The following is a 22,016-nucleotide window of genomic DNA, read 5'->3' on the forward strand; positions in this document are numbered from 1 at the left end:
AAAATTGTCAGTGAGCACAATTTTACCTGAGTGCTGGTTGTGCTTCCTTTTTTTAGAAACTGTAAGGGCGTCCAGCATTGCTTTGTAGCTGTCTAGGTTGAGCTTGGCAGTTGATAACACTGTTCCAGAGTGGAATAGTGAGAAGATGTTAGGATCACATGATCGGAAACTGAAAAGAAAGCCAAAAAATTATGAAAAAACAACATAAACAAAACTGAATGTCTTTTAAATACATCTAATTTTTGTTTTTAAGATATTTATAGTTGTGATTTTAGATCATAGGTTCTCTTGGCAGGCAATCAGCCCCTAGGACCTTACCACAGACTTTTGAGGTTATACAATGTAACTACTGTTAAGGACTTAAACATTGTATCCTTCTCTAAAAGGCTCCTTAAAGATGGGAACTAAGACTCTTTATTCTGAGTTCTAAAGCAATAATTATTATTGGGCTAGTGGATGCATCTCTGAGGTAGACCAGTTGTCTAACATGTATAAGGCTCTGAAATAAATCCTGCTATTGCAATGGATAAATACTATTAGAATAATAGAATCACATGATTTAAGTACAACTCAGTGAAGAGAATGCCTATTAAGAATATGTTTATAACCATGTTTCTTTATTAAAAATCTGAGCACTACACAATCATAAACACTGAGAATCCACTAATAATCATAAAAAAATCAACATTAGCAGCAAAATGCTCCTGAAATAACCTTGACCACTGATGGCTTTATTGTGCTATCATCAGGCATAGTTGATGACACATGACAAAAAGACTTCTAGGTACCCAGTGGACACCAAGAAATCCTCTCTCTTCCCTGCCATGGACTGTACTACTAAGCTAACTATTTCTTTTTTGGGACCTGGACTCACTTTGTGACCCAGGCTGTCACCATCCTCCCAGCCCAATCTCGGCACTAGAATTGTAGTCATTGTGCCCAGTTGGCTGGCCACTGGAATGCAGATGTCTAAGGATCAGATTTGTGAAGGTTTATCTTCCAAAAGTTATAACCAAATTTGTGGAGAACTGAAAGGAATGTCCAAGTTCACTTTGCATTTTAACCTGCATTTCTTTGCCTTGCTGGATTACTGAAATAAATACCCTCTTACCTCACATCCTTTTTTCTAGTCTTTCCCCCAGCCATCCCACTGTGTGTTCCTGCCAGGGAAACTCCTTATCATGCTCTCGCTCAAAACTCCTTAGTCGTCTCCTTCCATATAGAACAAGATGAGCCCAGATTTAACATAAACTCTATAAACTCTTCAGTACCCGTCATGACTTGGGACTGCCTGATGTTGCTATTTCTCACCCCCTCTTTCATATGCCCTAGATTTGGTCAGACGGTTGGGGTTCTCATTCTGTTTCCTACCTGAACTCTGACTTCTGCTATTCTCGCTACCAAGAATGCCTGCTTTTCTGAACGCTCATTTCTAAGCAGCGTCTATCTATCTGCACCCAGGAGTACCAACTCCATGAACCCCTTCCTATAAGGTCAAGCCAAAAGAAAGCAACTACCAAGTTGTAACAAAGAATGTATGTGTGCTACACCATCACTCAGCAAATAGAGTTATGCTTGGGTGCTTATGACACACTATCATCCCACAGTGTCTATCTGTTCCATCTTTGCACACTCGTGGCATCTAGCTCACTGCCCTGTATATAAGAGTTCTTTGGCGAGTATTTTCTTTTTTGAGTAGAAGATTTCATATCAGCTTTGCAACATGTATCTAGCATTCTATACTATAGTCTTCCATTTGTATCTACCTCAGCACTTAGCCAAAGGTACAGAAGAAAATCTCAAATTTTCTATTGAATTCATGGCATAAATATCACATTAGAAAATATGACCTCTGCTTTTACAGGCTTTCAAAAATGCCACTGAATGAAAGTGACAGTGACACGAAGTCTGCTAATATCAACATGTATTATGAGGTCAGGCTGGCACTAGAAGCTGCACTGATGAACATAGTCAAGACATATGCAAATTAGCACCACACAAGACATTGCTGAGCATTTATTAGGGAAAGAAACCAACATACCAAAATGGAAAACACCATGATGGCCAGTGTAATGCAAACATTCTGGAAACCTCGCTAAGCTGAAGCCGGGGGCATTCAAATGCACGGTGTGTGTTCATGAGATGAACAGAGCGTGATTTACCAGTATCATTGTGTACCTGACATTCGAGTGGGAAGAGGAGACCTTCACCTTCGTGCGCTCGGACAGCTTTTGTAAAAACAAGTGAAAGTGAGCACTCGCCAGATACAGGTTCATCTGCGATCTCCAAGGGAACTCTTCGAGCATTATTTGATGGAATCTCTTTCTTTTAACATAATTTAGTATTAAGGGATTCAAGTTATCTGTGAGGCTCCGATACGCCATTTTTTTAACATCAGGTCTCTTGTTTCTACCAAGGGAAAAAGGTTTTTGAAGTTATACAGAAATAAAAAACTAAGCATTAAATAAAGAAGAGTGATTCCAGTTTGAACAGAATATGTTAGGAAGTCACTTGACTACACTTATGAAAATGTTTTTGGCTCGTTTATCATTTCTTCAGTGATCAAGATGTGAAGCTGTGTGGCGGAGAGGCTGCAAGGAGAGCCGTCAGGGGCAGAGATGCTACTTAATTGCTTTCAGGGATCTTGCATGTTCTAGCTCAAACAAGAGCTTTGTTTTTCCACAATCCAAAGGCCACTGGGATTACACAAGCCACACTGTTTTCACATTGATCAGCTTTTTCTATACTAAACAACAAATTCATTTTTCTATGTTAATCCTTAAGGGAAAAAACAATGGAGCAAAATTTTGTCTAACATTAGTTAGACTCCACAGGAAGTAAAATTTCAATCAAGTGTAGATAAAAATAATTTCAAATGTGAACATATTCAATATGTTATGGGAGGAAAGTATTCAAGTTTGGTTTCATAGTTCATATTTGAGTCTGGTTTTGCTTTTCTGAGAGTGAATCTTGTTACGTAGCCCAGGCTAGCTTTCGCCTCTCCATCCTCCTGCGTCAGCCATCAAAGCATTATGATAGTTCAAAATTTTTTAAAGATGCTGTACATTTAATCTTTTTTTTAAAGCATTCCTATAGATCAATGGTTTGCAATCATGAAGACATAAGTTGGATTCCCAGAACCCGCATAAAAAGGATGTGGTAGTTCATGCCTATAATCCCATCATGGGAGGCAGCCACAGGATGATTTGCTGGTCAGCCAGTCTAGCCAATCAGCAAGCTCCAAATTCAGTAAGAGACTTTGACTCAAAATTGAAGTAAGGAGCAACTAAGGAAGACAATGTCAACCTGTGGTCTCTACATGAATAACCAGATCAGAGTATCTCATGAATACACACCCCAAAACATCAAAATAGTTCCCCTTTGTATTCTTATATTATGTGTGCCCGATTACCCTCTCTACTCATTCCTATAAGCCTCCTCTTTTCCTCTCATGTACCACTCTCTAGTTTCACAACCTCTACCCACATTTCCCTCTGCTACATGCATTTTACACTGTTGTTCAGTTCTAAATATACTAAATTTGGTTAACAAACGTAATTTAATTCAAGGCTTCTGGGCTTTTTGTTATAATCAGTTAAATTTTCTACCGAAATTGTGAAGCTTAAATGATTATCCTGAAATTAAAAGTGTCATTGCCAAGACAAAATTAATCTTGTCTTTGTGTAGGGAAGCCAGTTCTCCTCAAGAAGCTAAGAAGAGCCCACAGGGCCCCACCAGAAAGCAGAAGAAAGGCCAGGGAGTGATCAGGAGAACAAGCCATATCCTGTGGTAGACTAGTGACGTGAGATGCTACAGCCAGCCCACAGCTGCACAAGGTAGAGAATGTTCCAGTACCTGAGTGGTTGCTAATCTTTACTTGCACTCTAACAATGAGACCAATCACCACGATGGTAATGGCCACATATGTCCTACAGACTGCACAGAACGAAACAGATATACAAAGAGACACATGTGTAAACTCACATAAAGTTGCTATACTTTGAATAAAGTCACTGGGTTGTATTACTTCCAGTGTCTTGGTCTATGATAATGTAAGGAGTCAGAGTGTCCCTTGAAAACCAGGTAAAGAACTTATGGGGTGTACTTCTCATAAATGCACATAAACTTTCAATTATCTGAAAAAAAAATCTTTAAGACACATGTTACAACAAGTATGTCAATATCACAGGATTTGGAGGGATTACACTTGAGGCCTTGGCCTGTAAGCAATGAGAAGAAATAAGAGGAATGAACACTAAAAAAGAATAATCCAGACTTCCACTCTCGGTATATACTATAACCATGCACACAGACAAACTCGAACCCAGGAGTAAATTATCAAGTCATGTAGATAATCTTTATACCAAAATTCTATTATATCTCTATTCAAAGAATAGAAGAAGTCAGAAATGTAATTTTTAAATCCATGTAAAAATAGTGCTTTTTATAGCTAACAAAAAGAAAGTAACACATTTAGGGAGAAACCATACAATGTATTTTTTTTTTTAAATTACAAGCTCTTAAAAGAAAGATGTAGAGATGCAAAGAAACAAAACAAAACTTCCCAGGCTCGTGTGTATATTCAATTCTCTTTTCAAATTCACAATAGAATACTTCCTGTTACTCAGAAAGCCAGTCTGAACTATTTTCTAAAAGATTATTCAAGACCCAGGTGAAGGAAAGCAACATGCTGGAGGGGCATTTTCTATCAGACAACAAGTTTTACTTTAAGGTCAAAATAATTGCAGTAGTGGGTTGCTGATGCAGAAAACAGACAAACTAATGGGCTAGAGAAGAGATCCCAAAACCAAATCCAAGAACAGTCACTAAATAACAAAGGAAACAGTGACAATAGAATCTATGATTAGGGAAGAGATGATCCAACAGATGGCACCATCTAAAGTAGCCTACAGTTCAGGGGAAGGAGTGGACCGGCAGTTAAGAGCCCTGGATGCTCTTCCATGGGACATGGGTTCAGTGCCCAGCACCCACATGGCAGCTCACAACCATCTGCAACTCTACTTCCAGTGTATCCTCTTCTGACCTCCACGGGCACTGCACACACATATTGCACTTACATATACGTGTGTAACTCGCTGAGATGGATTGTTTTGTATAGCAGGTTTTCCGGCATATCCCTAGAACTCAAGTTAGTACCCAGCACGCAGGAAACCTCAAGTGAGCTGGTGCTTACAACTCAGTCATACCTTTCCAGGTCAGATAGCTCAAAAATGGACGGGTTCTTAGAAAAATAGTCTTTAAGAGTTTCCTTTTTCTTCTTTCTTCTTCTCGTCAGCATCTCTGAACTCTCCATGGAAAAGAGAACAGATGTTACAAGCTCAACTTGGAACAGAAGCCTATCACCCCTTCATGCTTCAATGCTTAGCCCTTATGAAACACACTGGTTTTTCCTACATCCTTTAATTAAAATTACTATCCAAGGAGTGGAGAGGTGGCTCCAATGTTAAGATCACTTGCTGCTCTTTCAGAGGACCTGAGTTCGATTCTCAGCACCCATGTGTTGGCTCACAACCATCTGTAACTCCAGTGTCAGGGTATCTTAGGCCCTCATCTTGCCTCTGTAAGCACCAGGTGCACACATGACCCAAACATATATGTATGGAAAATATCCAAACATGTAAAGATAAATAAATATTAAAAGTAAAATCGGACTCTTAGGGGCTGGAGAGATGGCTCAGCAGTTAAGAGCCCTGTCTGTTCTTCCAGAGGTCCCAAGTTCAATTCCTAGCAACCACATGGTGGCTCACAACCATTTATAATGAGATCTGATGCCCTCTTCTGGTGTTTAGGTGTACATGCAGACAGAGCACTCATACAGAAGATAAATAAATAAAATCTCAAAAAAAAGCACCCCTATACCAAAATATTTGATTATAGGAACATCTATATTATTTAAGAATTTATTATGAAAGTATAAAATTGTTCCCATTGGTATTTCTGTTTACAAATTAAAATATAATCAGCCATCCCTAGATGTATAATCTCTTAATCTATTTTATTAATTTAAACTTCAAAACACATTTTAACAAATTACTTACTCTTCCTATCTCGATCACTATAGATTTATACTTCTTGGGAGATTTGGGTGACTTCTTAGAAAAGGCATTGTCCTTATATTTTAACCGTTTTACTCCAATAAGGGACTCGTTTCGCCTAATCCACTCAGAGGGGAAAAAAAAGATTAGTCAAAACATATGCAAAAACAATTGCTGGCAACAACCTGTCAGAACAATAAATCTGTAAAGAATGCTGTCCTTGAAACTGCAAAGTGGAAGGGTGCCCATGATGCATGCTCCATGCATCACTGGGGGGATTCCCTGGGTATCTCACCTCCTAACAGTAATGATGTCATTCACACTGAAAACGTGCAAAAAGGGTGCACACATAAGTCCACAGGGAAAGGAGGAAGAGCTGAAAGCACAGTGTAGGTTGGACAGAATCAGGCTGAAAATCAGCTACAGTTACTTCCCTTCATGAGGAAGACAGAAGCCACACCAGAGTGACTCTACACCAACTACCTTGTTTCTGGCTGACTTCAGTCTTCTTGGTTCCATCCTGCCTAAACTCCCAACCGCCACTGCCCTTTGCTAAGCTTTCTCCCCTCCCCACCCCGCTTGGGAGCCTCATTTTCCCATCATGGCTTCCAGTTCTCCAAGCACAGTAAGGTTTCACGGTGTCTTGCTATTGACATGTGTCAGCTAATTTTCCTGAAATGCGTACATTTTCTGGAATTTCTTTCTTGCTAGAGAGAGGGAGAAATCTTCTTCTAAGGTGATGAATGGGAAACAAGCACTTGAGTGAATTGCAAAGCTACAGGGTTAATACAATGACTGAGTGAGCGATTGTAGATAGCTAGTTCCTGTCAATATGATAGAAATACTGAAAATGAATATGATCAAATTTCATCTTGTTTGTAGGAGTAGTTGGTAGGTTGGTATCTTACTACAGTTTTGTGTGCTCTCTCTGTCTCTGTCCCTCTGTCTTTCTGTCTCTCTGTCTCTGTCTCTGTCTCTGTCTCTGTCTCTGTCTCTCTCTCTGTCTCTTTGTCTCTCTCTCTCTCTCTCTCTCTCTCTCTCTCTCTCTCTCTCTCTCTCTCTCTCTCTCTCTTTGTGTGTGTGTGTGTGTGTGTGTGTGTGTGTGTGTGTTTTGCATGTACACATATGTTTGAATGAGCACCTTTGAAGATGTGTGGTGACCACAGGAGAACATGAGATATCCTGATCTGATCTTTTATACTCCCTCTTGCTCCTTTGTGACAGGATTTCTCTCTGAACCTAGGGATGGCTATTTTGGCTATTCTGGTAGCCAACAACTCTGTCTCCGTCCACCCATGGTACTAGAGTTGTATGCATGCTTGGTCATACACGGTGTTTACGTGGATGCTAGAGATGGGTTTCAGGCTCTTGTACTTACCCAGCAAGTGTTCTTACCCAGTGAGCAACCCCGCTGACCCCTCCCTTTAGTCTTTATTCTTTACTGGACAGTGAAAATCCTTCTTTTGTTGTTCTTCTTTTTCAAATATCACTCATTACTCTAGCCTACACTCCAGTTTATCTGAAGGAAACTGCACTGAAATTATTTTTTAAACCAACAAGGTAGTTTTAAGATAATAGAAGCATTCACAGAATTATGTCTGACTATAAAGTGCTGTGCTGCCTTTTCATTTTAGGTAGAACATATGTAAAATATGTATGCGTGTTTTATACAAAAACATGTCATCGTTTTCAAATCAGTCAATACTCCCACACCACCCCTGGTAAATTTAGTGATAGACTCTGTAAAAATTGGATTTTTAATTATACTTTTAAGTTCATACAGGAAAGCTATTGGTTTTGCATCTAACTATCCTATGATAGTTATCTTTTTTTTTTTGCTAATTATCTTTAGATTAAGTTAAAAGAAACAATTATTGTCAATGTCTCCATTTTCAAAGTACTTCACTGTGGAATCCATTTAACAGTTTTAATTCTCCTTGCTGTGTTAATCATAAAATCTCTAATTCTAATTTCTTTTCTTAATATACTGGCAAGAACTTTCAGAGAAATGGTAATTGTCAGAAGGTAAAATGAGTTTCCTTGTTTGGGGCTTAGTTTAATAGAAAATCATCTGATCTTAATTTTATAGGAATAATCATTGAATTTACCAGACAATTTTTAGAAAACTCCTAATGGTTCCTGTGGCTACCTATGATAATTATATTTTCATATCTCTTATTCCATCTGACTTGAGAATAAAATATTTATTTTATGGCTGGATTTGTGTGCTAGTACTCATTTTGGATTTCTGGCTCTGCATATTGCTCAGTACACTTTACTTTTTTCTACTTGTTCACTCTCTGCACCCAGTTGACTAGAAACCTTGTTGATATGTGGTAAATAGCTATGTGTGTACATAGACGAAAAAGTACAAGTGACCACAGAGGCCAGATGAGGGCATCAGTGTAAATGTAGCTTTTATTTGCCTGATGCAACTGTCATCTCAGAAGCTTACTGCAAAATAAATTCATCATTTCTAGCTCTTTCTGAATTCTCGGCAATGCAACTCAGCTGTTCGGGCTCAGACTCCGCTCCAAGCTGACTAATTCAAACTGGCTTTTCTCGGCTTCTCCTGAACTGCTCTGCTTGGCCTCAAACTCTGGCCATTTGTTCTAGCCTTCTGGCTCCTTCTTATTCTCTAGCTACAACTGCTTCTGCACTACTTCACAAACAAACTCAGCTCCACTGCACTGCACTCACTCAACTGAACCAGCTGAAATGATCTCAACTGCCACTGCTCTGTCTCTCAACTGACTCCCCACTGACTGGCCTCAACTCAACTGAACTGCACAGAACTGCATGAACTCAAGTGACCTCAACTCTACTATACTGTCTTCTCTACTGAACTCTACTCTACTGTATTTTCTTCTCTTCTCTCTCCTCTCTTTTCTCCTTCTCCTCTTCCTTCTTCTCTCTCTCCTCTCTGTCTCTTTCTGTGTCTCTCTCTGTGTCTCTCTCTGTGTCTCTGTCTCTGTCTTTGTGTCTCTCTCTCCTCTCTCTCTCTCCTCTCTCTCTTCTCTCCTCCTCCTCCTCTTCTTCTTTTCTTCTTCTTCTTCTTCTTCTTCTTCTTCTTCTTCTTCTTCTTCTTCTTTTCCCTCTCTCTCTCTCTCTGTCTCTCTCTGTCTGTCTCTCTGTCTCTGTCTCTCTGTCTCTCTGTCTCTCTGTCTCTCTCTGTCTGTCTCTCTCTCTCTCTCTCTCTCTCTCTCTCTCTCTCTCTCTCTCTCTCTCTCTCTCTCTCTCTCTCTCTCTCTCCTGGACCTACCTTACTCTATTGTCTCAATTCAACTGTACTGCTCTTAAGTACCTTCTTTTTCCTGTCCTTGTGAGAGTTGGGCATATTCTAATTCTGACTCACTCTGTCAGTTCTTCCTCTGATTCATCACTTTGTTTGCCCCTCAATTAGACATCACTTTCTAACATGGGTGCTTCCTTCTACAAACTAACTTTACCTTCATTGTCTTAAATTAAAGCTGTGTATTAAGGGTGTGTCTGTATTCCAGCAAGAGGGACTAAAGGTGTGCCATTCCAGCTGGACCACACAGACCGTCTTTGGATGTGATAAAAGCAGCCATGTTGCTAGATGAACATTCTCTACACATCCAGTCACCTGGAGCTAGAGTTACAGGCAGTTGTAAACTGCCCAACACAGATGCTGAGAACAAAAACAGGGGCCTATAGAAGAGCAAGAAGTGCTGGTAGTCACCAGCCAACTCCCCATCCCTCTAAGTGGCATTTTAAGCCACAGCATCATAATAGTTTCTCTTTCAAATTAGTCTTATCAGCAATTATTCCCACAAACTTTGACTTCTCAAATAGAACATGAAACTTCATGAAATACCTTCACTGGGGCTTATAATCACCTGAATGTGCAATCACCCACATTCAGAATGAGAAGGTGACAAAATAACAATTGAAGGGGTTTGTTCTTTAAGTAGTGCCAGTTACATCTGACAAACCTTATCAAAGGCTAAGGTTTAATTTGCATGCATATTAAGCATAACGTGTGATGCTGTAAACTGGAGGAATGCAGATGGAAAACTTCCTGGTATAGGGTGAAGTATTTCAAATGCAGAAGCACGCCGCACATGTGAGCAAACAGACATGAGTGCTACATCTGCTCTGTTCCCTATGCACCCTGGCCCGGTGAAAATATCTCCTTGGTCTCAAAGTTTAAATGGCTGCCATTGTCTACATCAGCTGCCTTGCTCAGTGTCCAGGCTCAGATACTCATGACACCATTATTCAATGCTCATGACCCACTTCATCTATTTACCTTTCAGAAGGCCTGTTGTTATTATTTTTTTATTATTATTATTGTTATTATTATTATTATTATTATTATTATTATTATTATTATTATTATTGACGTTCATGGTCCTTCTGATTTTCACAAGTCTTGACTGCTTTTTAATTGAATATGACTTTCTAATTCTGACCAGTTCTCTGATTACCATGACCTATTATAGTTAATAGGCACAGTCTCCTCCAACTTTTAAAAATACTATTCTCCTAGTCCAAGCTTTGGCTTTCATAAATAAGATGCCTATTTTACAAAGAAATTTCTATGTGGATTCCCTCCTCTTTTGGTGCCATTTACAAAAAGTAAGCCTCATGTTACTTGCTGTTATTTTTATTCAAATGGGACTGATACGTTCATACTCGATGACAGACCAGCACACTTGTCAGTGGTCCAAGGACAAGTTGGATATATCTGGAGTGAGACATTATAATTTTCCTTGAGAGTAAAGACAATCACTCCCGCTTAGGAAACAGAGGGGCAGCTTTAAAGCTTACACAGATGAAACCCCAAAGGAATGGCTCTGCTCATTAGGACAGAATCAGGAGCGCATGGTAGATGTGCAAAGTCAGACTCTATGCCTGCCACAAGAACGAGCCGGCAGCCCAGGGAGACCATTACTCACACTGGCACAGTGGAAATGGCCTGCTGTCTTTGCTGCTGGTGATGAGAGCATGCACTGGTCTGGCTGCTTAGTTCAGCTGCATAAATATCTTTATAGATAGAAGTTAGTTACGAACAAAGACACAAGCCTTCTCCGTCTATAAGCTCACAGTTGCAATGGCTGCCCACTTTCTTCATCTACCTTTGTAAAAGTCTTGACATTTGCAGAACTAGAACAGCAAGTACCTCTTCAAGAAGTCATTAACAGGGCCAGCTATCTCCACCACGAGGTGAAATTTTTCGTCGTTCATGCACTTGAGCATAACTTGTGTAAAGAATTCCAGGAATCTTGGTCTGTGCTTAAATTTCATGACTATAGAGACAAGAAGTTCATTTGAGAGTCACCAGTGTCTCTTGTAACAAGTGCCAAAATTCCTAGTGCCAGCAGTCCTTAGGCACAACAGGCCCGTGGATCAATCTACTTTCAGATTTCCCATGTATTTATTTTATTTCATTTTTATTAAAATACACTTACACAATTCCTCCTCTCCCTCCTTAATTTCTCCCACACCCCTCAATGCCCTATCAAAATCATTATCTCTTCTTTTGAGTATTTTATTTTATACACACACACACACACACACACACACACACATACACACATACATCCTAATAATTTTATATAAATACCTGGTGAGTCTATATAGTGTTGATGTACGTATATTATTTTAGGGCTGATTATTTGTATTTAGAAGCCAATTATACCTACAGACAAATGTAGCCCTTGCCTCTCTTCAAAGAAACTTCCTTTGGCAGCATATGGAGTCCATTATAGAAAGCCACAACTGGTCAAAATGCAGAGAACAACCAACCACGGGTTGCCCAACCCAATCTGATACATCTATGTCAACACCCCTATGCCTAAGGCTCAGGGAGCACTGTGGAGGAGAGGGGAGAGGGTGTAAGACCCAAAGGATCGGAAGTTTACTGTGAGATTGTGTCTTCCAGCTACGACAGGGAGGCCACATCCATGGAGTCTCAATACTGTGTCCTCCTGAACAGTGGCAATAACATTCAACATCCAAGGAACATGGGGGAAATCTTGTGGGGGCCCTTCCTGAGAGGAAGAACCACAGGCAGAGGATGACTGCTAAGGGAGAGGATTACTCTCCCCTGGGAACGAGACCCCTTACAGGTTAGAGTTTTCACTTATAAATATTAAAGCAGATGTTAGGCGAGCCTTATTCCAATGGCCACTGATATTTTATGCTGCATATCTGATTCATCTTACAAAACCCTCAATAATAAGAAAGAGCCAACTGACATTGCTTGTGATATACAGCTGTCAGGAGAAGACGCTGGTCTCATCTTACACTGATTTGCACCACACACCACTCAGAGCTAAACAAAAATGCTGCCGTCTCTTCGCAGCTGAATTTTAAAATGATGACTGCATCTTTCTGGTGGCCTTCCTTTTGTCAGCCTCATAATGACACAGTTCACTTCAAAGCAGCCAGGAAGGCTCTTTCTTCCCAGACTTTAAGTCACCTGTTTGGGTTTCTCAATTTCTTTGCAGTCAAGAGTCTGCGTTCCTCTCAGTGGGTGAGAATGCTGAGTGTGCGAGACATCTCAGAGGATACAAAAGAAGCAACGTACAGCAAAAGGCAGCTCCTGTCACTCACCTTCCTTCACGGCGCCTTTCACCGTCCAGTTTAAAACCACAGGGTAAAGGAAGATTGGGTCCTCTGAACCAGAGAGTTCAGTTGAGATAACTAAGGTTTTAAAAAAAAGGTTAGTAAATTCTAATTTCTGTTTGGATCTCAATAACCAATCTCTGTTCAGATCTCAATAACCAAGACATACAACTCTTTTGGAGGGTGTTTTTTTTTTTTAATAGGGGAAATACTCTACTAAATACTAAATTATAGGCATTAAAATACCAAATATATCATATTTTGGAATTGGAGGGAAAAGATCCATTAATTTCCTTTCTCTTAAAATTTAAGGGGCTCAAGATCTATTAGTTACATTACTCTCATCCTTCTAAAGTCGAAGTCACTCTATGAGTCATAACCTGCAGCACAGACTGCTGGGTTCTGCTTCAGCCTGCCTACCTGTGACGTCATTGCCTACCTGCCATGGAGCATGGCCCTGCCCAGTACATAAAAGGACAGACCTATCCTGCCCCTCCTTCTCTTACCAACCCCCACACACACACACACTCCTTATAACTCTCTCTTCCCCCTCTTCTTCACTCTGTCTCTGTCTCTGTCTCTCTCCTCTCTCTCTCTCTCTCTCTCTCTCTCTCTCTCTCTCTCTCTCTCTCTCTGTGTGTGTGTGTATGTGTGTGTGTGTGTGTGTGTGTGTGTGTGTGTGTGTGTGTGTGTGTGTCCGTCCCCCTTTCCTTCCTTCTCTCCCGATGCTCATTTAATGAACCTCATATAGTCTAATATCTGCTGCCTGGCATCTTATTCTCTTATTATCTTCTTATCATTTTCTTATATAATACATAAAATTAGTGCCTGGAACCTGAGATATGAAATCCAAAGGGCCAAATTCCTCTCTCTAAATACTTCTGCTGCTCTCCCACTTCCCGCTGCCTGACAAAGCCACCTGTGAGGAAGCCTTCCCAACCAGCTCTTCAAGACTGCCACTGAGGCCATGATTCTAGGCTGAGGTCATTTTCTGCTGCTTTGCTTACTCCCAGTGCCCAGCACAGAGCGCAGGTGATTCGCTATGCCGTGTGGCCAGGCAACCCCCCACAATGGCACTGTTCTTGGTGAACCCTGGTGTGGACTAGAAGACCACATATTATTGGTAAACAATGCCCACCACAGAGTGTGACCAATTTTTGGTCCCTCTGGTGTGAGTAACTTTGAGCTGGCCACATTCTGCCAGCCACTTGTAGGTATTGTTATACTCCACCACCGGGGCACATCTCAGGTAATCCTCTGGGACTGGGTTATTCCTGCCGTGTTGGATTTGAGAATGAAACACTGCTCTCAGCCACCCTGAGTCACTACAGCCTACTAGCATTTTAAATCTTCCTGCCACTGGTTCCTCACCATGTGACAAACGCCATGTTGGTTCTGGACAGAGGAAGTGAAGTGTTTGCCCTCCACATCGTCTTTGTTGAGGGCAGCCACATGACTAGCCACCATATTTGTTGAGGGCGGCCACATGACTAGCCAAGATCTTTGTTAAGTGCAATCATGTGGATAGCTGCCATCTTTAAGGATAACCACAAGACCACTACCTGCTTCTTTCCACTGTCCTGGCCCCTCCCCCTTTCCACTACAGGACTGCTGGAGATTCACTAGAGATGCACATGTGTGACTCCCTACTCCCTAAGTCCTGCCTGCCCAAAGGTGGGCCAGGGAAGGCCAGGGGTGGAGTCAACCCCTTGCACACAATGACTGGCTCCAAGCACTACAATTACTAAATCCCTCACTAAGAGAGTCAAATAAGCCTGGCTCTCAAACAAAAATAAAAATTGTCTCTTATTTCTTTTTCTATGCTAAAAAAAAATCATATGATTGCTTATTGGGTGTGATGTTTGCACCATATATAAAAAAAGCTTAACCTCTGTTTATGAATTTTTAGATAAAGAAACCAACAAATCTCATTTTATTGTACCCTGGTTCAAAATGTTTCTTATTTCAAGGTTATACAATGTTAAAATTTAAATCACTGCCTTAAAACATGTTTAACTCTATTTTCTAAATGTGATGTTATTGATCATACAAAAAATTGTTCTGCTTTCTTTTTATGGACTGTGTTTATTTTTTTTAATGCTCCAACAGGGATAAAACCTAAATCTTGGTCTTTAAGTATTAAGATAAACTATAAATAAAGTTGTCTATTTAAATATTCTTACGATAACTGTAGTCTCACTGCCATCTTAACTAAAAGGCTGAGGATATTTCTTGAACCCCCATATAGGAACTGGTAAAATCTTTAAAACCTGAGAAGAGCCTTCCCGACAGGCTCAACTACAGCAAAACTCTACTCCAGGCCTTAGCTACTCTCCCTGAGGCAAGGAATTAGAGGTCTGCCGTGCCCCCTCCTGCTGGGGTTCAGCCTGAGCCAGTTCCACCAGGGACCTGTTTCAGATACAGCCAAAAAGAAGACCCTAGTCCCTCAGCTTGCCCATTGGCGAATTGGCCTATGGATGTCAAAATGCTCAGATGCCTCTGCTATGCTATATGTCTGCTGCCTTTTCCTACAATGTATACATGTCTAACAATGTGTATTTCACTGCAGATTACAAACAGTGATGATGCTAATGTGTCTAAAATGTATCTTCCTTTTTGAACTTAAAAGGATTCTTGTAAGCTACAGGGAATCCATCTCTCAGGTGAAATGGAGTCCAGATAGTACTGTCATCCAAAGCCTAAGTTTCTCACCTATAGCCCATCTCTGAGGGTGGGCTTCCTTGTCCTTTTCACTGGTTTGGGACTCTCATCTCTAATACTCAACTGCCACCTTCTAGCACCCAACACCAGCTGAAATCTCCCTTCCTAGTTGAGTAAACGCTTCCCTTTATCCAAGAGACTGTCAACGTCTCTCTGGTGCACTGGGAGCAGAGGTACACAACCCCAGGCTTCACAACTGAGGTTGTTCCTCTTCACTGACCTACAGCTAGGACTGTTCCCATCAGGTGAGCTTTCAGATGTAGCTTCTTTCCCGCAGCTGCCACTGCAGCTGTCCCAGACTCTGGGGCACTGAGTAGCTACATCTCCGGGCCAGTTTATCTGCCGAGCTGTGCTGCTTTGGTCCCTGGTCAGTGCTGCTGAGCTGCTTCTTGTGTCACTATCCATTTTGGGGGATGCCCTAATGGGTTACTGGCCTCACTTCTCCATGGAAAACGTCCAGACATCTATTCCTCCTAGCATGCCTTTGGGATGCCTTCTGGAGAATTTCAAATCCCTATGCCCACATTAAGGGCTGCTAAGCTTACATGCCTCTGAAACCAAACTTGGACAGATCCAAAACCAAACCATTGTAATTATTGCCAGTGATCAGGTAAAATGGAAGGAAGTTCCCATATCCAAACCTTTTTCTTTCCTCTCCCAAATTTTTCAAATATTGTTATCTTTCCTTATTTTCAAGCCTCTTCTCTCTGTTCTCCCAAGAGTTTCAAATGTACACCTAAAGGGAATTTTCTCCCTAACCAACTAACGTTGTCTTCTGCCCTCGTATGTGTTCCAGTATCCTGCCAGACCTCGTACATCCGGGACATCATCACAGCAGCTACCTACAGATGCTCCAGTCCAACCTCACAGATTATGTCAGCTGGACCTGCATTGCCCCTCCTAGCCGCAGATGCTCCCAGACCCTAAACAGAAAATACAACAATAGTGCCAAGGCTGTAAAGGCCTACCCTAAAGCTGTAAGACATGGGCCCAAGCCCAAGTCGGCCATGCTTGGGAAACCCCCTACCATTATGAGGCACACCTGGAAGAAGCATCGAGCAACTCCTCTTAACAAGGTGTTGTTAGGATTAATGGCATCATGTAGACACACTATATAATCCTTTAAGGGTTTAGCAAATACTAACATCATCTTCATTCTTTCAGCAAAAATACTTCCTCATTTTAAGAAACATAATGCTAAACAGATACAGGAGGGAAAAAAATTACATTGCTTTGTCATTTTGAGTAGATGTGTCTCCAACAAGGCCAGCTGTTCGTTTATCTTTTCAGGCAACAGCACCTGCTGTGGCTTCCTGGTTTTTGAAGTTTTCTTAGAACAAGTACCCTAGAAACATTGGTAAATGTCAGAATGTATTTCAACATGTTAGGGAAACTGTCATTTTCAAAAAACCTGCTCTATGTTCGGCTTATCCCTTCCCTATTTAAGAGGCAGGACTATGTATGATGTGTGCGGCTAAGCGCCAAGAATTAGCAGTTTATAGTAACTGAGACTGCATTCTAGCTGAAAGTGCTAAGAGTTACATGCAGAGAGCCAAAACGCTCCTGTTTCCTCTGCCTCCCATCCACTAACGCCCACCCTAAGCCAGGACCTTCTAGAACATGTCGTGGTGGTGGTGGTGGTGGTGATGGTGATGGTAGTAGAGTGTGTGTGTGTGTGTGTGTGTGTGTGTGTATGTGTGTGTGTGTGTGTGTGTGTTGAAAAAACATCATCTGTAGCTCAGGCTGGCCTCAGACCACTAAGTAGCCAAGGATGACTTTGAACTTAGGATCTTCTACGCTCCACCTCCTCAGTACTGGGATTATGAGCACGCTCCTTCAAAGTTGGTTTAAGCAGAGCTAAGGATCCCACCTGGGGCTTCAAGCATGCTAGGCAAGCACTTGGCCTACACCTCCAGGTGCTACAGTCTTCCTAAAGTAGCTGTCACCTACAAACATCCTCAAAATAAAACCCCCAGCCAGCCCGCAGGAGGGCATCCTTTTATTCTTCTCATTCTTACTGTCCCAGAAGGAGCTTCTTTACAACCTGTCTAATTGCCTCTACCACTTTGCCTTTCACTGAAACCTCACTGTTCTCAGTAATTAGCAGATTAAGGACTGGCCTGTGTGTATCCAGGCTCCCCACCATGTTTTCTCCATCTGAGACTGATAATTGACCTGCACTGTCTCCTGTTATCACAAACAAAACCTTCTAATCCTCTTTACTCTTAGAAGAGGTCTCCAGTGGCTCTGGTGATCTCTGCCTCTGACAAATTAGCAGATGCTACAACCTTAGTCAGTGGGAAGTGTCACAGCCTCCTGCTGGACCAGAGGATCCGAGGAGAGAGGTGTGAGACCCACTCACAAAACTGGGAGGGCACAGAGCCTTGAGTCAAGGTCTAGCAGACTGACACAAGGAGCTGGTGGACAAACTAAGGAATTGGTTTTGAAACAATAAACTCAGATTGCCTCCACTTGAATCAGAATTCTCTCTAGGCAAAGCAAACCCCACATCCTACTCCCCAAAAAGATCTTTTAGCGTAAAATATCCTTTAGCCAGGATGATTTGGCTGGACACCTTCTAGTGTGACTCAGAAGCCCAGAAAAACCAGGTAACATCTGACCTGCAAACACGCTATTCATTCCAAGAAAAAGCAATAAAGCCTAAGTCTCTCTAAGAGTCCTGCTTATGAAACACATATGGAAGATTAGTCTCAAAAATTAGCAGTCTTGTGGAAAAAAAAAACGGGAGTCTAGGTATTGCTGTGGGTCAGAAATCCACTTAGAGCATAAGATAGAAAGTTCAGCTACCTGTTTACTACCCTCTGTGAGACACTCAGAAGAAAGCAAGTTTGACTCAATACTTCCTAAACATGCCTCTTTATATTTCAGTGTTCAACTGAATGTAGGATGGTCTATCCTCATCTACCTTACAATCAGTACTTGAAATGGGGACTATTCAATGAGCTAGCTCTTGACTGACCCTATCTCAAAAGTATGTTTTTAAGTTAAAGAAGTTCTTAATGAAATCACTTTTGTTAATGTAAAGATGACAAACTGATCTATTTCTAGAGTGTTTAAGCCCAATAACTAAAGCAGATAAATGTTTTTTTTTTGCTAAATGTATTTTTAAAAGAAATAAACAAAACAATAAAACAAATTACCTCATCTCCATTATCATCTTGGCCAATACCAAATAGAGATTTGCACCCTGATGTGATGTCCAACAGCTTTTTCCCATAATTTATAAGTGCTATTGCCAGGTCATATTCCTTCCAGGAACGTAGAATCTAATTAAAAGAAAGTATTAATTATCTCTGTTGGATGCCTCTCTGTGTCCAAGTACAATGCATAATTTTTCATAAATTCAAATTCCCCTAAGTCTTTTGGGCCTCGCAACACCTCACCATGGTTAAGAAATTTACTTCCAGATTATAGGAATTAAAGTTATGTAATTCTACTATTCTTTAAGTAAAGAACTAACAACACCTTCTTATCAATAATGCATTTCCTATCTCTCTGGGACATATAACTTTATGCTTTGTGGTACAGCACTCCACTATTAAGAAATTAGTTCTACTTTCAAAAGACATATTCAAAAAATTGTTCCTTAAGGTCATACACACAGAACCTTTTCTGTGTTCTCTTTTGCTTTGTTTTTTGAGACAAGGCCTCATGTAGCCCAGGCTGGCATCAAACTCACTATGTGGCTGAGGATGGGCTAGAACGCCTGATGTTCCAGTCTTTACCTACAAAGTGCTGGGATTCTAGATTACCGGGATGTACTACCATGCCCGCCTTATCTCAAGTTGCTTCCTGTGGGAAATGGCACAATTCCTGACCACACAGTGCATGAGTGTGAAGGGGAACCTTTAGTTGGTGATTTGCAAGACATCTTAGTGGGAGGTTGACCGTCTCTGAAAGCCTGAGAGGAATCATGCAGTAACTCTTACAGGGGAAGGCTTGCTCTGTCCTTCTCCTTCACGTTGCCCAGAGCTTGCTCTTTGCCCTTTCCTGTCTAGTCCTGTCCACTTTTCAAGAGCAATCCTCCACCACCATGTCCTTAGTGAGCCAAGTGGAACCCCAACACCTGCATGTTTCACCTTGTGTCTCTCTGTGCCTGACTCATTTCCTAAAGCGCCTGTCACCCCTTATTTCTACAGATTTGCCTACCTTATTATTATATGCTGGCTATAGCATCAACTCCAAGAAGACTTTTGCAGGCAGTAATCTGGTTTGCACATTTCTCACTGCTGTGGCTCCGTGAAGGGAAGGGAACACACTCATGGTAAGCCTCAGAGGGGCAGCTATGTATAAATATGTCGGTATGAATGTGCTACACATGTAGACACTCTGCTAACATGGTTCTTATTTCGGATACATAATCGCTGCTACTTCCCACATGGAGAAGGGCTGTATGAAGGGGCTTAGACATAGTGAGTGGTTGGCTACCCAACCCTAAGAAGCAAAAATGTGTCTCTGGAGACAGGGCAATGTATTTAAAAAAAAAAAAAAAAAGGAAATGCATCGAGAGGAACATAATGTAGTAGGACACGGTGGCAGAGCAAGGCCTGAGACAACAATCTAATACCATGACAAAACGTAGATGAGACGCTTCATCACAAGCCATCTTTACTGGGTAAGTGTAGCTACTGCCCCTAATCAAAGACTCTTCTCTTCACAGTAAATGGAGGCCATCACAGAAAATCACAACCGGACACAATGCAGAGATCAGATCAATGAGTTGGGAGGAATCCGGTCCCGATACAAGAGTCAGAGCACACGGTAGTCAGCTGTGAACAGTCCCTGCAAGACACGGCTGCATAAACAAGGCCTGGACCACCATAATATCAATAGACACGCTAATGTGGAAGGGGAATCTCACAGGATCCCAGCCCTAGACAAGCAACTACAGGTGGAGGGAGAATTCGCCTCTCCCAGGGGTTGAGCCCCCTTCTTGGTTGTCCAATAAGAGGTGGTCAGCCCTGAAACCATGCATGCGCGCGTGTGTGCACACACACACACACACACACCAAAAACACACTCAGCAGGTTGCGGTTACATGTCTGTGTATGCACATACTTACACATAAATATGACGATAACAATCAAAGAAGAGGCTACCAATTTGAGAGCTGGAGGGATATGGAAAGATTTGAGGGAAGGTAACTTGGGGGAGGCTGAAGGGAGGAAAGAGGAGACTGAGGTAATTGTGTTCTCATTTAAAATGAAAAGACATGATGACTATGACCGGGGCGAGCACTGCTATTTGAAAACAGACACGGGCTGACGTGTGCTCTGCACTCTACTCCAGCTGCTCGCCGCCCGCTTTCACTCTGCTCAGACAGAGCTGCTCGACGCCTGCTTTCACTCTGTTCAGACAGAGCTGCTCGCCGCCTGCTTTCACTCTGTTCAGACAGAGCTGCTCGCCGCCCGCTTTCACTCTGTTCAGACAGAGCTGTGCAGCCTTCTCCCTCCCTCTCTAAATATATTCTGAGAAAACAATAAATGAGAACTGATTTTTCCAACGAAGAGAAAGACAAAGGACTGAGTCTATTCGACACACCAAATAATGGACAGAAATGCCCTTGTATGACAGATGTCTAACACTGACAACTTTAAAACAATGCAAAAATAGCAACAATATGTGAGACGGCAAATCTCAGAAGTGGCACCTCATTTGCAACTGCAGCAACTTGGAGGGGAAGTACCATTGCTTAAATAAGGAAGACTGAGCTCTCTGAGGAATTTTTCATTTTGTTTTTCAGAAGAGAAAATTGTTGCTTAACTGGGTTTCACATGTTCTAAGATAAAATCTAGAGCTGTTTGTATCAAATGAACACCTGAAATTGGAAATCGGAGATAGCCCATGATTCAGGAACAATAGACGGGGCTACAGGAAATTTCTAGAATGGCAATGCCCAACTGTACCAGCTGAGAGAAAGCCAGCTCAAGTAGCTAACATCCTGGTAAGTATATTCTTTTCCAGGTGAGGTTGTATTCAGGATCATTTCTGGTATGACATAAATTAATCCCCTAATTCCTCAAGTGAGGGAAGAAGAGGCAGGGGACGTAACTGACAAACCAGGAAGTGCACAGAGCAAGCCCAGAGCCACTGAGTACCAAGGGCAGGAGGCAGCAGCAGGAGGATTCACGGATGTAGACCTCCACGGGGGCGGGACTACTACTGGAACCAGCATCGTCCCCCATCTTCCGCAGCTATTGTCTCTGGAACCCGCTCATATTTCCAACTCCCTCACGGTCGCCAGGCAACCTGCAGGGATCCTGCTCTTCCCTTCCATATCTTTCCCCTTTCCCCTGCAGGCTCCTTTCCATGTTTTAGATTGTCAGCTAAGCAGGGTTCCTTGTGTTTGCTCATCACAGAAAATTTGCTATTGCAAAGTCACCAGATGCCTTGCAATATGGTTTCTTCGCTGAGGTGGAACCCTGCAGTGGTCACTGCCATTTATTTAAGGTGCTTGGCTGTGTTCAGTGTTCTGAAGGAAGGTGCAAGCTGCCCCTCCCCTCACCTGAAAGGGACACACTTCCATAGAAGTACCCCACTTCCATGGAAAGCAGGCCAAGCGGATGAAGGTTCTCTAAAGAAAGCAGTAGGGGTTTGGAGAGGCAGTTCCATGGTTAAAAGCAC

General features: G+C 41.8%; 1 protein-coding gene across 4 annotated transcripts in view; it reads right to left on the reverse strand.

Annotated features, from left to right (window-relative positions):
• CFAP54 (cilia and flagella associated protein 54) overlaps positions 1–22,016 on the reverse strand; it is a 296,457-nt gene that overhangs the window by 174,112 nt on the left and 100,329 nt on the right. For all 4 annotated transcript variants that reach the window (XM_084796148.1, XM_084796147.1, XM_084796149.1 and 1 more), the window contains 8 exons: positions 18,533–18,658; positions 16,599–16,716; positions 12,639–12,728; positions 11,203–11,329; positions 6,060–6,174; positions 5,208–5,308; positions 2,179–2,409; positions 27–169 (listed from right to left, as the gene is read on the reverse strand). In XM_084796148.1, the coding sequence (XP_084652274.1) occupies positions 27–169; positions 2,179–2,409; positions 5,208–5,308; positions 6,060–6,174; positions 11,203–11,329; positions 12,639–12,728; positions 16,599–16,716; positions 18,533–18,658 (1,051 nt within the window). The remainder of the gene's footprint in view (positions 1–26; positions 170–2,178; positions 2,410–5,207; positions 5,309–6,059; positions 6,175–11,202; positions 11,330–12,638; positions 12,729–16,598; positions 16,717–18,532; positions 18,659–22,016) is intronic.

Source organism: Acomys minous, assembly GCF_964271855.1.
Source record: "Acomys minous genome assembly, chromosome: 9".
Taxonomy (NCBI): domain Eukaryota; kingdom Metazoa; phylum Chordata; class Mammalia; order Rodentia; family Muridae; genus Acomys; species Acomys minous.